The sequence below is a fragment of the Scylla paramamosain genome, chromosome 43 (assembly GCF_035594125.1).
Source record: "Scylla paramamosain isolate STU-SP2022 chromosome 43, ASM3559412v1, whole genome shotgun sequence".
Lineage (NCBI taxonomy): Eukaryota > Metazoa > Arthropoda > Malacostraca > Decapoda > Portunidae > Scylla > Scylla paramamosain.
Genome location: NC_087193.1, coordinates 4,399,684 through 4,414,683, shown reverse-complemented (window position 1 = coordinate 4,414,683; position 15,000 = coordinate 4,399,684). Strand labels below are relative to the sequence as shown.

General features: G+C 41.2%; 1 protein-coding gene across 5 annotated transcripts in view; it reads left to right on the top strand.

Annotated features, from left to right (window-relative positions):
• The window catches only part of LOC135093544 (QRFP-like peptide receptor), a 50,986-nt gene that overhangs the window by 30,010 nt on the left and 5,976 nt on the right, over positions 1–15,000 (top strand). For all 5 annotated transcript variants that reach the window (XM_063992886.1, XM_063992888.1, XM_063992884.1 and 2 more), the window contains 4 exons: positions 2,413–2,600; positions 8,869–9,038; positions 11,962–12,148; positions 13,420–13,585. In XM_063992886.1, the coding sequence (XP_063848956.1) occupies positions 2,413–2,600; positions 8,869–9,038; positions 11,962–12,148; positions 13,420–13,585 (711 nt within the window). The remainder of the gene's footprint in view (positions 1–2,412; positions 2,601–8,868; positions 9,039–11,961; positions 12,149–13,419; positions 13,586–15,000) is intronic.

Genomic DNA, 15,000 nt, shown 5'->3' with positions numbered 1-15,000 from the left:
AAATAAATAAATAAATAAATAGAAGGAGATGAAAAAAAGAAAAATATCAATAAAAAACACAAACAACAACAAGAATCACAAAAATACTTCACTCAGTTAACACAAAGGGAAGAAAAAGAAGAGGAAGAGGAAGAGAAGAAGAAAAAAATATCGATAAATGTCCCCTCTTTCTCTTAACTGCCTCGCTCTCTCCTTGTAGGCGTGGGTGGAATAAACTATTTTCAAGAGGAGGAGAAGGAGTAGAAGAAGATAGGAGCGAGTGACAAGAAAGGAGGGAAGTAACAGGAAAACAGACAATACACAAACGAGTAATAGGATAACAAGAAGAGGAGAAAGAAAGGAAGGAAGAAAGACGTAGGAAAAAGGAGGAGGAAGAGTAGCAGTAGAAGGACGAAGTAAAAAGGAGGATGAGTGAGAGAAGAGAAAAATGAAACAGGAGTTGGAGCAGGAGGAGATAAAGTGAGGAAAAGGAGAAGGAAGAAGAGGAAGAGGAGGAGAAGGAAGAGGAGAAGCTGGTGAAACGTGAGGATAAGAAGGGCACTAGAGAGAGAGAGAGAGAGAGAGAGAGAGAGAGAGAGAGAGAGAGAGAGAGAGAGAGAGAGAGAGAGAATCTCGGAGGTCCTCGTTAACGGCAGGTTGGGTCCCATAGAGAGAGTGTCCAGTTTCTCTCTCTCTCTCTCTCTCTCTCTCTCTCTCTCTCTCTCTCTCTCTCTCTCTCTCTCTCTGTCAATCACTTCGCAAGCCTTTGTCATCTCCGTCCGCCTAACAACCTCTTGCCCCTCCTCCTCCTCCTTCTCCTCCTGTTCCTCCTCCTCCTCCTCCTCCTCCTCCTCCTCCTCCTCATGAATATACAATCGTGTCTGCTTTACATATCCAAGTAGCTTTCATTTTCGTATTCTTTGTAGATTATTGTTACAAGGAAAATATTTTGGCGGGTCTATGAGTGTTATTGGTGCAGAGAGAGAGAGAGAGAGAGAGAGAGAGAGAGAGAGAGAGAGAGAGAGAGAGAGAGAGAGAGAGAGAGAGTTAAATTATTCTTAAAAACCTACTTTGGAATGCAGCGCTTGATTTCTCTCTCTCTCTCTCTCTCTCTCTCTCTCTCTCTCTCTCTCTCTCTCTCTCTCTCTCTCTCTCTCTCTCTCTCTCTCTCTCTCTCTCAACCCAAATTTACCTCTCTTCTTCAGTCAAGTATATATTCATTTTTTTTTTTTTGTCTTTTTATGCCAAACTAAAAAATAGATGAATAAATAAAAAAATGTAACAAAAAATAATAATAACTTCATCATCAAGAGGCGATGCAAGAGAGCTGTTTAAAATGCATGTAAAAGAAAGAAAAATAAGATAAATGAAAGATGAAAGTAATATGAGCCTTTGTTGTTCTTTTTTTTTTTTATTAATTTATTGTGAGTGGAGATTGTGATGTTAAGAATGTAAGAAAGGATTAAATAGAGATGTAGTGGTAGTAGTGGTAGTAGTAGTAGTAGTAGTTGTTGTTGTTGTTGTTGTTGTTGTTGATGTTGTTGTACGTAAGACGAGACAATATCAATAAAGGAAAATACCAGAAATGTTAGTAATGTAAGTTAAGAATTATTATAGTAGTAATAGTAGTAGTAGTAGTAGTAGCAGTAACAGTAGTAGTAGTGGTGGTGGTGGTGGTGGTGGTAGTAGTATACAAGTCAACACAGTAGCAATAAAAGACAAAAAGAAGTAAAAAATTAAGACAAAGTGAAAATATAAAGAAAAACGATATCTGAAGAAAATAGAAAAAAGAAAAAGAAAAAAATAGGAAACTGGCAAACTTTCCCCGTTCATCTTCTCCTTTGACACCCGAACTCCTCCTCCTCCTCCTCCTCCTCCTCCTCCTCCTCCTCCCCTGCGTTGCTTCATAAAAGGTTCCACCAACACTGCCCATCCCCCCACCATCCCTCACCACCAGCTGCGCCCTCTTCAGGAGAAAATAAGAATGTTTGCTGCATAAAAACGATGTCTCGGTGTGTGTGTGTGTGTGTGTGTGTGTGTGTGTGTGTGTGTGTGTGTGTGTGTGTGTGTGTGTGTGTGCGTGTGCGCTGGTGATGGTGGTGGTGGTGGTATGAATAGTTATGGAATCATTACTATTTTTTGTATCATTGTTAGTAATAGTAGTAGTAGTAGTAGTAGTAGTAGTAGTAGTAGTAGTAGCAGTAGTAAATTAGCTTAGGTAGATTAGTAGCAGTAAAAGTAGTAAAATATTTTATTAGAGACCATTAATGAATAATCAATAAACACAACACGATTTTTAGTAGCAGCAGCAACAACACGAAGAAAAATAATTATCGAAAAACACAAATTTTAAAGAAACTTTCAGACATTCACCACAAAACACCACAAACTCTACCACTCACTCTCACACCTCACTTCCTGCCCCTCCCTCAGCCACCACCCTGCTGGCGAGTGTGCTGACCCTTACCGTGATCAGCGTGGGGCGGTTCGTGGCAGTCATGTTCCCGCTGCACGCCCGCACCTCCCCGGACAGAGCCAATAGGGTGATAGCCGCTGTCTGGATCGCCTCAGCTCTCATCGCATGTCCTATTCTATTTTACAGGAAGCTTTATAGTATACAGGTAAGACTGAGAGGAATGTGTGTGTGTGTGTGTGTGTGTGTGTGTGTGTGTGTGTGTGTGTGTTTGTTGGGGGGGGGATGGGTTACGTGTGGTTAGGTTAGGTTAGGACAGGACATAAAGCGTTACAATTTACAGTTAAGGCTGGGAAGAGGAAGTGTGTGTGTGTGTGTGTGTGTGTGTGTGTGTGTGTGTGTGTGTGTGTGTGTGTGTGTGTGTGTGTGTGTGTGTGTGTAGGTGAGGGAGGGAGATTGATATCTAAACTCGTAAATGTTAATGATATATGTTTGGCTATTTGATTAGTTCTGTAGTTGTTGGGGGTTTGTTTGGGAGTCACAGATGTTCTTGGGCCGCAGTTTGGTAATGTGTAGGTAATTACCTGCAATAATAATTTATAACTGTGTTCACCTTGTAATTCATCATCCTGTCAGTCTATCTATCTGTCTATCTATCTGTCTATCTATCTATTCATATATCTGTATTTATTTGCCTATGTATATATTAATATGTTGCGTGTTTGTCTGTCTGTCTAAGTATCTATCTATTTGTCCATATTTTTATCTATTTATATATCTTTTTTTTTTTTATTTTAACATTTCAGTAGCCCCTTTTCTGTTCCCTCCTACTTTCTCTATCCTTATTTTCGATCCAAAGCTGGATGTTGCGTTTATGTGTGCAATGACTTAACCTGCTCTCGTGCCCACGCTCTTCAATCTTCCGAGTTTTCCACCATCTGGCTACGACTACAGAGTCACTCTCAAACTAAATTTATCTGTGCTGTATACCTTTCACCTAACTCCTCTGACTATAAGAAATTCTTTGACTACTTAACTTCCAAAGTGGAGCACATTCTGATCCTCTTCCCTTTTGCAGAGATTTCCATTCTTGGAAACTTCAGTGTTCACCACCAGCATTGGCTTTCCTCTCCCTTCACTGACCATCCTGGTGAACTAACCTTCAACTTTGCTATCCTCCACGACCTAGAGCAATTGGTGCAACACCCTACTCGTATTTCTGACCGTCTTGGAGATACGCCCAACAATCTTGACCTCTTCCTGACATCTAACCCTGTTTATGCTGTCACCCTTTCTTCTCCGTTGGGCTCCTCCGATCACAATCTCATATCTGTATCTTGTCCTGTCGCTCCAATCCCTCCTCAGGATCCCCCTAAGCGAAGGTGCCTCTTTGGTTTTGCTTCTGCTAGTTGGGGGGACCTGAGGTATTTTGCTGATTTTCCTTGGAATGACTACTGCTTCTGTGTCAGAGACCCGTCTTATGTGTGCTGAGCGCATAACAGAGGTGATAGTGTCTGGCATGGAGACGTACATTCATCACTCTTTCTCGATCTAAACCTTCCAAACCCTGGAAGCTTGTTCTCGTGCTATACATGATAGAGAGGTGGCCCACAAAAGGTACTTAAGCCTTCCATCACCAGAATCTCATGCACTTTATATTTCTGCCCGGAACCATGCCAAGTCTGTTCTCCAACTAGCCAAAAACTCCTTCATTAACAGAAAATGTCAAAACCTTTCAAGATCTAACTCCCCCTCGTGATTTCTGGCATCTTAGCCAAAAATATCTCCAATAACTTTGCTTCTTCTTCTTTCCCTCCTTTATTTCAACCAGATGGCACCACTGCTATCACATCTATTTCTAAAGCTGAACTCTTCGCTCATTACCTTGCTAAAAACTCTACCTTGGACGATTCTGGGCTTGTTCCTCCTTCTTCTCCACCCTCTGACTACTTCATGCTACCTACTAAAATTCTTCGCAATGATGTTTTCCATGCCCTCGGCTGGCCTAAAACCCTCGGAAGGCTTATGGACCTGATGGGGTCCCTCCTATTGTTCTCCGAAACTGTGCTTCCATGCTTGCACCTTGCCTAGTCATACTCTTTCAGCTTTGTCTGTCAACATCTACCTTTCCTTCTTGTTGGAAGTTTGCCTACATTCAGCCTGTTCCTAAAAAGGGTGACCGTTCTAATCCCTCAAACTACCGTCCTATTGCTTTAATTTCCTGCCTATTTAAAGTTTTTTGAATCTATCCTCAACAGGAAGATTCTTAAACATCTATCACTTCACAACCTTCTATCTGATCGTCAGTATGGGTTCCGTCAAGGCCGCTCTACTGGTGATCTTCTGGCTTCCTTACTGAGTCTCGGTCATCCTCTTTTAGAGATTTTGGTGAAACTTTTTGCTGTTGCCTTGGACATATCAAAAGCTTTTGATAGAGTCTGGCACAAAGCTTCGATGTCCAAACTACTCTCCTACGGCTTCTATCCTTCTCTCTGTTAAACTTCATCTCAAGTTTCCTTTCTGACCGTTCTATTGCTGCTGTGGTAGACGGTCACTATTCTTCTCCTAAATCTATTAACAGTGGTGTTCCTCAGGGTTCTGTCCTGTCACCCACTCATTATTCATAAATGATCTTCTAAACCAAACTTCTTGTCCTATCCACTCCTACGCTGATGATACCACCCTGCACTTTTCCACGTCTTTTCATAGACGTCCAAACCCTTCAGGAGATAAACATTTCACGCAGGAAAGCCACAGAACGCTTGATTTCTGATCTTTCTAAAATTTCTGATTGGGACAGAGGCAAACTTGGTATTGTTCAATGTCTCAAAAACTCAATTCTTCCATCTATCAACTCGACACAACCTTCCAGACAACTATCCCCTCTTCTTCAATGACACTCAGCTGTCCCCCTCTTCTACACTGAACATCCCCGGTCTGTCCTTTACTTATAATCTGAACTGGAAACTTCACATCTCATCTCTAGCTAAAACAGCTTCTATGAAGTTAGGTGTTCTGGGACGTCTCCGCCAGTTTTTCTCACCCCCACAGCTGCTAACTCTGTACAAGGGCCTTATCTATCCATGTATGGAGTATGCTTCACATGTCTTGGGGGATTCCACTCCTACTGCTCTTCTGGACAGGGTGGAATCAAAAGCTTTTCGTCTCATCAACTCCCTCTCCTCTAACTGACTGTCTCATGCCTCTCTCTTACCGCCGCAGTGTTGGCATCTCTAGCTGTGTTCTACCACTGTTTTCATGCTAACTGCTCTTCTGATCTTGCTAACTGCATGCCTCCCCCTCCTCCCGCAGCCTCGCTGCACAAGACTCTTCTTTCTCTCACCCCTATTCTGTCCACCTTTCTAACGCAAGAGTTAACCAGTACTCTCAATCATTCATTCCTTTCTCTGGTAAACTCTGGAACTCCCTGCCTGCTTCTGTATTTCCACCTTCCTATGACTTGAATTCCTTCAAGAGGGAGTTTTCAAGACACTTATTCATCAATTTTTGACCACTGCTTTGACCCTTTTATTGGACGTGGCATTTCAGTGGGCATATTTTTTATTGGATTTTTTGTTGCCCTTGGCCAGTGTCCTTCCTACATAAAAAAAAAAAAACAATCACCACCACCACCACCACCACCACCATCATTACCACGCCCTATCATAAACCCACGTCTCATGTCACATTATCTCTCTCTCTCTCTCTCTCTCCTCTCTCTCACCTCTCCTCTCTCTCTCTCATCTCTCTCTCTCCTCTCACTCTCTCTCTCTCTCTCTCTCTCTCTCTCTCTCTCTCTCTCTCTCCTCTCTCTCTCTCTCTCTCGTCTCTCTCCTCTCTCATCTGATCTCTCTCTCTCTCTCTCTCTCTCTCTCTCTCTCTCTCTCTCTCTCTCTCTCTCTCTCTCGTCACCTTACCTTCAAATTATCTTCTTTTCCAGGCGCTAATTGAAGTCTTAATTAGAATCGTTTGCAGGTAATTAGTAGTTTTGCTTGCTCCTTCTTCTTGTTCCTTTGCTTCCCACGAGAGGTGATCAGATCCTTTATACGTGGCCTCAATAGGATCCAATCTTGTGTTTATTGATCTCCCTTGTACCAAATGATGACCGCCTCTGAAAATTCCCAAGTGTGTGTGTGTGTGTGTGTGTGTGTGTGTGTGTGTATGTGTGTGTGTGTGTGTGTGTGTGTGTGTGTGTGTGTGTGTGTGTGTGTGTGTGTGTGTGTGTGTGAGTGTGTGTGTGTGTGTGTGTGTGTGTGTGTGTGATTCAAGGGCAAAGATTAGGTATATGTGTAAGTATTCATTTTTCTTTCTTTAATTTATGTCTATCTATCTATCTATCTATCTACCTATCTATCTATGTTCTTTTTCTCTTTCTTTTTCATTCGTTTATGTCTAGTAAATTTTCTTTCCTTTTCTGTTTTTTTTCTTTTCATTCTTTTCTTCTTCTCTTCTTCCTTCTCCTTCTTTCTTTGTTCCTTCTTTCCTTCCTTCCTTCCTTCTTTCCTTCCATTATTTCCTCTTCCTTTCCTTTCTTTTCTTATCTGAGAGAGAGAGAGAGAGAGAGAGAGGAGAGAGAGAGAGAGAGATGAGAGAGAGAAGAGAAGAGAGAGAGAAGAGGAGAGAGAGAGAGAGAGAGAGAGAGAGAGAGAGAGAGAACAATATTGCCTTTTAATTATGAAACCAATAATAGACATGTTTATAATCAGTAATTAACCTGTGTACACAACTACTTCATTATATTGCATCAGCTTTCGTAGTAATTGGCTGCAGCGGTTCATAGTAACGATGTATTGTGATGGGGACTATTGAGACACGTGGAGATATTAAGCTTTATTTTGAACGCTGTTTGATGGAGTGACTCAGATGAAAAGAATAGAGGGATGAAAATATATAAGCTTGTTATTGAGTGTGTTTCTTTGTCTCTTGTTGGTGGTGGTGGTGGTGGTGATGGTGGTTGTAGTAGATGAAGTAGTGTAGTGGTTGTAGTAATAGTGGTAGTAGTTTATTATTATTATTATTATTATTATTATTATTATTATTATTATTATTATTATTATTATTATTATTATTATTATTACTCGTACTACTACTACTACCTACTACTACTACTACTACTACTACTACTACTACTACTACTACTACTACTACGACTACTACTACTACTGCTACTGCTACTACTACTACTATTACTACTACTACTACTACTACTACTACTACTACTTTTATTATTATTATTATTGTTGTTATTGTTGTTATTGTTATTATGATTACTGTATCCCTTTCAAATCTAGAATCAAAAATGCTTACATTTCATTTTACGGTTGACTCACTAGCAATTTCACGCATTGTACTCATGAAAGCGACAAAAATAAATAGAAAAAAAAAATAAAATAAAATGAAATGTTTACGCTTCACAACTAAATATATGTATGATGATAATAATAATAATAATAATAATGAAATAGGTAAGCAGACTAATAGTAGATTTAAAGCATGAATTGATATTTACATTTCACGCATATTACCGCCGAAAAGCTAACCTATTAAATTAAGTAAAGTGTGAAATTATCTTCATAGTTAATCTACAACTAAAGATTGGCTGTATGAATTTTACGGTCGAAACGAGATGATCAATTATCGTTTATTTATTTATTTTCAAGGATGAGTGATGAAGGAAGATAATCAGATCAAAAACAACGAATGATAAAGATTAGATTCGTCTCAATTTTAAACCCTTCATCCCTACCTTCCCCTCTCCCTCTCCCTTCCCCTCTCATAAGCGTCCTCTTCTTGGCATTCTTCCCTCACTCTTCCTCTCCCTTCCTCTCCCTTCCTTTCCTCCCCTCACCTTCTCGCCTTTCCACTCTCTCCTCACTCCCATCTCCCTCTCTGTCCCTCTCCTTCCTGCCCTCCCTTGACATTCCTTTACGTCTCCCTCTCACATTCACCCTTCTCGTCATCTCTCACCTCTACCTCTCACTCTCCCTTACTCTCCCTCACGTCACCATCCTGTCATAACCTCTCTTCCTTCATTTCTACCTTGACATCTCCACCACAAGCTCCCCTTTGCCTTCTCTATCACTCCCCTTGACGTCATCTACTTCTACCTCTCTCTCTCACTCACTCTTGTAATCTTCCTCTCACACTTATTCTTCCTTTTCTTCTTTTTTGACGTCTTTATATAATTTTTACCTTCTCTCCTCACTTCTTCCTCTGTCTCTCCCTCACTCTCACTTTTACGTCATATTCTCTCATTCACCCTTCCCTTCCCTTCTTTGCCTTTCCTCTTCACTCACTCACCTCATCTCCAACTTCCTACTCTCTCTCTCTCACCTTTGCCGTATTCAGAAACGCTTTGACTATTTTCAAAGGCCGCAGAGATGATTAGCCGAGTTCCCAACACTATTTCTAATTTAAAAACGTAGGAATCTCTCACTCTCTTTTCCTCTCACACACTCTCTCTCTCTCTTCCGCAGTGGGCGAACTTCACAACTTGGCAGTGTGATGAATTCTTCCCCACGGAGAAGGAGTATGTGGAAGCTGACGACCGCTGTGAGGTGATCTATGACGCTAAACACTTATTCTACACCATCCTCATTATTGCCCTCTTCTTCCTGCCTGTCGCCATCATGATCATTAACTACAGGTGAGTGAGTGAGTGAGGAACAGGTAAGGTGAGGTGGGGCAAATGACAGGTGAGGTGAAACTGTGTGAGATAAGACGAGTGAGGTAACCCAGCTGAACCTTTTCAATCTAACCCTTTCTGTAATTTTTTCAACATGATTGTAAAAAGTGTTAAATAAGTCACAAGGGAAAAAATGTTGGAAATAATATAGATTTATCGATGTTTTGGTGTAGTTGTGTTCGTCCCCTTGTTATTTTCGGTCAGGTTACTTTCAGTGTTGTAATTAGCGGTATTTTCTTCCTTCTTCGTCAATAATTACAGGTGAGCGAGGGAGGGACAGGTAGATGCGTTAGTAGTAGTAATAGTAGTAGTAGCAGTAGTAGTAGTAGTAGTTGTTGTTGTAGCAGCAATATACGAAACAGTGACACAGTACCAATAAAAAGTAAGAATTGCAAATAAACTGTAATAAAAAGAAAATAGAACAAAAATTAAAGTGAAAAAGGCAAGAAAATGAGGAGGTAGCGAATAAACAAATAAATTACGAAAAACAGAAAAAAATGTATCGAGGAATAAAAGAAAAATCAATAAAAAATAGAAAAGAAGTAAGAAAGAAAACGAACAAGAGTAGTAGGAAGGGAGAGAGAAGGAGAAGGAGGAAGAGGAAGAGGAAAAAAAGGAAAAACAAACATGAACAGGCTATTAAGTCCTAGCGAGGCTGCGTATGATAAATTACACGGCCTAATCTACTACAGAGAAGGGGAAGGAGGAGGAGGAGGTGGAGGTGTAGACGAGAACTGGAGGAGGTGGAAGAAGGATCAGATGAGGAGATGGAGAGTGGAAGGGGAGGAGAAGGTAGATGAGGTGGAAAAGAAGTGGAAGAAGAAAGAAAAGAGGCGAGGAGGAGGAGGAATAAGAAAAGGAGAGAGAAGAAAGAAGAGAAGGAGGAAAAAAGAGAAGAGGAGGAAGAAATAAAAGAAGAGGAGGAGGAAAAAGAAAAGGAGAAGGAAAGCAAGAGGAGGAGGAGGAAAAATGAGAAGAGGATGAGGACGAACATGAAGAGGAGGAGGAAGAGAGAGAAAGAGGAGGAGGATGAAAAACAGAAGAAAAGAAGAAAAAACAAAGAAGAAAAAAAGGAAAAGGAGGAGGAGAAGGAGAAGTAAACAAAAAAAATATGGAAATGAAGCAGCGGACGAGATAAAAAGAAGAAGAAAAAAAGGAAGAAAAAGAGAAGAAGAAGAGGAGGAGGAGGAGGAGGAAGAGAGGGAAGATGAGTCTGAAACCGAAATAAGAAGCGGTTTCTCACACTCTCACACACTGCCACACTCTCACCGTCGCTAACAAGACAGCACCGCAACTCACCCCACAAATTGCTAAGAATACTCCACCGCCCAGACTCCAGATGAAGGCTCAGGCTCCGTTCCAGCTTCCAGGGAGTGTACTTGTTCCAGCGATGTACGTTCCTGGAAAGGCTTGGGAGGTGTTAGAAATTCGAGTGTAAGAAAATAAGGGAAGCTGCAAGAAGCCACCAGGCCTACACGTGGCAGCCTTGTATGAATTTGAATGTACTTTTTTTACTTGTTACTTTAATCATAAGAAAGTTATATTAAGAAAAAAAGAGATATAAAGGTACTTGTTTATAAATAGAGTGGGGAAGTTAGATTTAAAAAGAGAAATATGCAGATACTTTTAAATGAGTGTATTGCGTTAAGCCTGAGAAAGTTAGATTTGATAAAGAAATATGAAGAAACTGATTTACAAAAAGAGTGGTGGATAATTGGAACAGACTCAATAACCGACCTGTCATGTCAGTGCTGAGTCAATATAGAGCTTTAGAAGACTACGTTAATTCATGGACAGGAATAATAGGTGGATGCAGGCACGTTAAGTCTGATACAGGGACTGCCACGTGAAGGCTCAATGGCTTCTTGCAGTTCCATTTATGTTCTGCGACAACCTCCCTGCACCTTTAACCGCTTCAAAAAGAGAAGTAGCAACACACCTCAGAAACTAATTTGGCAAACTTTTTTAATACTCCCTATTAAACTTCAGGGCTGGAGAAGGCTACAGAAACCCTGAAAAAGTGTTGGGAGGGACTGGAAAAGAGTCAGGAGGTGCTGGAAAAGAATTAAAGTGTTGAAAAATCTGGAAAGGAGTCGAGAGGGGATGGAAAATTTGAGAGGACTGGAAAAAGAGTTCAAAGGACTGGAAAAGAATTGGGAGGGACTGGAAAATAGTTCAAGAGTCAGGAGGAGCTGGAAAAGAGTTGAGAGAAGCTGGAAAACAGTTAAGAGGACTGAAAAGAATTCTTGAGGACACTGGAGAAGAAACGAGAGGGTCTGGAAAAGGATAGGGAGGAGCTGGAGAAGAGTTTACGAGTTGAGAGGAGCTAGAAAATAGTTGAGTGAACTGGAAAAGCGTTGAAAGGACTGGAAGGACATGAGAGAGAGACAGGAAAGTTAGAAGAAAGTAGAAAAAGATTGAAAGAGATAGCAAGGAAAGGTTGCGAAGTCACAGAAAGAGAGACAGAAGTGAAAGAAGGTAGGAATAAAAAAACTAAGGGGACGAATAGAAGCTTAAAGGGGATCAAAAGAGGCTTAGGATGGGGATAAAAGGAGCCTGAATCGTCCTCCCCCACCACTATGACGAAGACGATTATGAAGCTAACGAAGGGGATACTGTGCTGCCCCTTCGTCAGCAGTGAGAGAGAGAGAGAGAGAGAGAGAGAGAGAGAGAGAGAGAGAGAGAGAGAGAGAGACTGGTCTTGGGCAACTAAAAGAACGAAAAAAAAGGCCATGAACGAAAAACGCCATGAAAAAGTGTACTCTCTCTCTCTCTCTCTCTCTCTCTCTCTCTCTCTCTCTCTCTCTCTCTCTCTCTCTCTCTCTCTCTCTCTCTCTCTCTCTCTCTCTCCCCCTTCTTCAGCGCCTCTTTCATGTATCCGCAGCCTGGTGGTGTGGACTTTGTGGGGCGCCAAGCAGCCGGGGGAACAGCAATCGGCAGCCACTCGGAATATGGCGACGAAGGCGAAGAAGAAGGTGGTGAAGATGGTAACGGTGGTGCTTCTCGTCTTCGTCATCTGCTGGACTCCTCTACTCACCCTCATCCTCTTCAGCTTAAACCACCAGGGACACGTAAGGCACCCACCATCTCTCAGGAACCTGGCTGACTGAATGACTGGCTGGCTGGGTGAATGACTCCTTGACTGACTGGTTAACTGGCTGAATGAGTGATTGTTTAGCTGACTGGTTGAGTGGCTGTTTGAGCGAATGGCTGTTGGATGATTGACCGACTAGATGGATGGTTGACTGACTGGCTGGTTGACTGACTGCTTGACTGGCTGCCTGACTAGTTGAATGACTGAGTGTTTGGCTGATTGACTGACTGGTTCATTGATTGACTAGATGACTGACTGACGGATTGACTAGTTGACTGATTGACTGACTGGTTGTTTGATTGACTTGCTGATTAAGAATGAGTTATTTAGAGAGAGAGAGAGAGAGAGAGAGAGAGAGAGAGAGAGAGAGAGAGAGAGAGAGAGAGAGAGAGAGAGAGAATTTTCCTTCTTCAATAGCCACTAAAACTCCATCGGCCAGGTAGGTGTGACCAATTAACACCTTTTCCAAGATTAATTAAGTAGTAACCAGGTAACAGACATACGAGGGAACACACAGGTAACTTACGCTCTCAGGTGACCGTCAGATTATCCCCCAGGTAAATTACGAATCACTTGTGGAAGTTCGTAGAGGGAAAATAAAGGGGAAAAAATAGATTCTTACGCTTCCGAGCTTAGGATCAAAAGTTACCGTGGCAGGAAATTACCTTTGGAACTTTCTATTTACTCCTGATTAACTTTTTTTCCTCCCTTCGTTTCTTTCTCTTAACTTTTTTTCCTCCCTTCGTTTCTTTCTCTTAACTTTTTTTCCTCCCTTCGTTTCTTTCTTGGCTCCTTCAACAGCAAATCCGTCTTTGGGAAAATTTTACTCCCTCAGAAAGTCATTCGGAGCGTGAGGGACTTGGAAGTAGCAGCATTTTCGTCTTTATTGATTGTGTGGCGGGGTGACTGACTTGCTGGGTGGTCGACTGGTTGGCTGACTGGCTGGCTGATTGACTGACTGACTGGTTGACTGACTGACTGATTGATTTTACCAGGTTCCCTTTTACGTCAAAAAATCTTTCACTTCCGTCACTTTCCCTCATCCCTCACACCTGATCCCCCCCCTCCATCACCCCTCACACCCTTACCTCACACCCTTCCCTCACTCCCATCACTATTTTCTCCTCCCCACCTCTACAGGCCTTTTTCTCCCTTTTTATCACCTTCTTACTACAAATTCATTACTCCTGTCACTTCTCATCTCTCCCTCGCGTAGCTTCCTTCATCCCTCTCGTCTCACTACCCCAGCTTCCGGAGTGGTTCTCGTCGCTGGAGTTCGCTGCTTACTTCATCGCCTACTCCAACTCTGCCCTAAACCCCATCATCTACTGCGGGTTCAACACCAGCTTCAGACAGGGGCTAGTGGCGCTCCTCTCCTGCCGCCACGCCGCCACGGGGAGGATATACCACAGGAGTAAGTGGGCCTCGTATTCTGAAACACTCGGGGTTCACGCAAGGACTGTTTTGCAAAGGACACGGGGATTTGTTGGGTTCTCGTGGGTGTTTGTTTGTTTGTTTGTTTGTTTGTTTCGTGTTGATGTAGATTTCTTATGAAAATGTGAGTGGGATTATTGACACTCTTGAAAACTCTAATAACTTCTAGTACAGAGCTTAGATGAAACATTTTTATCGCATTTTTTTTTTCTGTACAGTTCTGGAACTATATTAAAAAAACGTGAAAAAAATTCAATTTAAAAATTTTATTTGATAATTGAAATATGCTCTTTACTAAAAAAAAAAAAAAACATTGTACATAGGTAAAAGTTTTTTTTTTTTACTTCTTATTTCTTTATTATTATTATTAATATTATTATTATTTTTTAATAATGACACTTAAGAAAAAACTCACTTTTTCGATTGATATACACTTTTTATATAAAAATTCTTCTACTTTTCATGATTTAATCATCTGTAACCTTAGAATTTAAACTATCAATAAAATCATGAGAACGTTCTTGAAAACCCTAAAAACTTCCATTACAACCTTTTGAACTATCACTAGAATCATGAAAACTCCCTTCAGAACCATAAAACTTCCACTCCAGTCTTTTAAGCAGAGTCACTAGAATCATGAAAACGTCCTTCAAAACATAATAAAAGAAAAAAAACCAAGAGTAGAACTGAAAGACAACTAAATAAAAAAAAATGAAATAATCAACTAATTTAGCTTCCGAGCTGTCTGTCTGTATGTCTGTCTGTCAGTCTGTCTGTCTGTCTGTCTGCATGTATGTCTGTCTATACGCCCTCCCACGTGTCTAGGTAATCATTCAATCTAGGCAGCCATCCGTAATCGGCTTCCTGTCTCATTTTCATCCCTCTCTCTATTCACGTGTCGGCTTCCTCCTCGTATTTTTCCTCTTAAGTCTCCTTCTGCTTTGTCTTCTGTCTTTTTTCTCGCCTCCTTGTAAGTCTTGTTTATTTCAGTCTCTCTGTCTGTCTTCTGTTCCTTCCTTTTTATTCCAATCTCTTCCTATCTTGCTATCCACTCCTTTTCTTCTGTCTTTTGTCTTCCACATCTTTCACTTTTCTATTTTTTTCTGTCTATCTTCTGTTCCTTCCTATTCCTACTTTTTCCTATCTTCCTATTTGCTCTTTATCCTTATTCCTCCTATTACTTTATCTTCATTATCTTATCCTTCCTTTTCCCTCTCCCTCTCTTATTATCTTCCTTACTGTATCCTTCCTTCTTTTGTTATCTTATCTTCCTTATCTTATCCTTCTTGTTCTGCCTTTCCTATTCTTATCCTCCTTACCACATCCTTCCTTCTCTCACCTTTCTTTCCTTCATCTAGCCTCCTTCTGCCTCCTATCTCCCTCCATCATCATCCT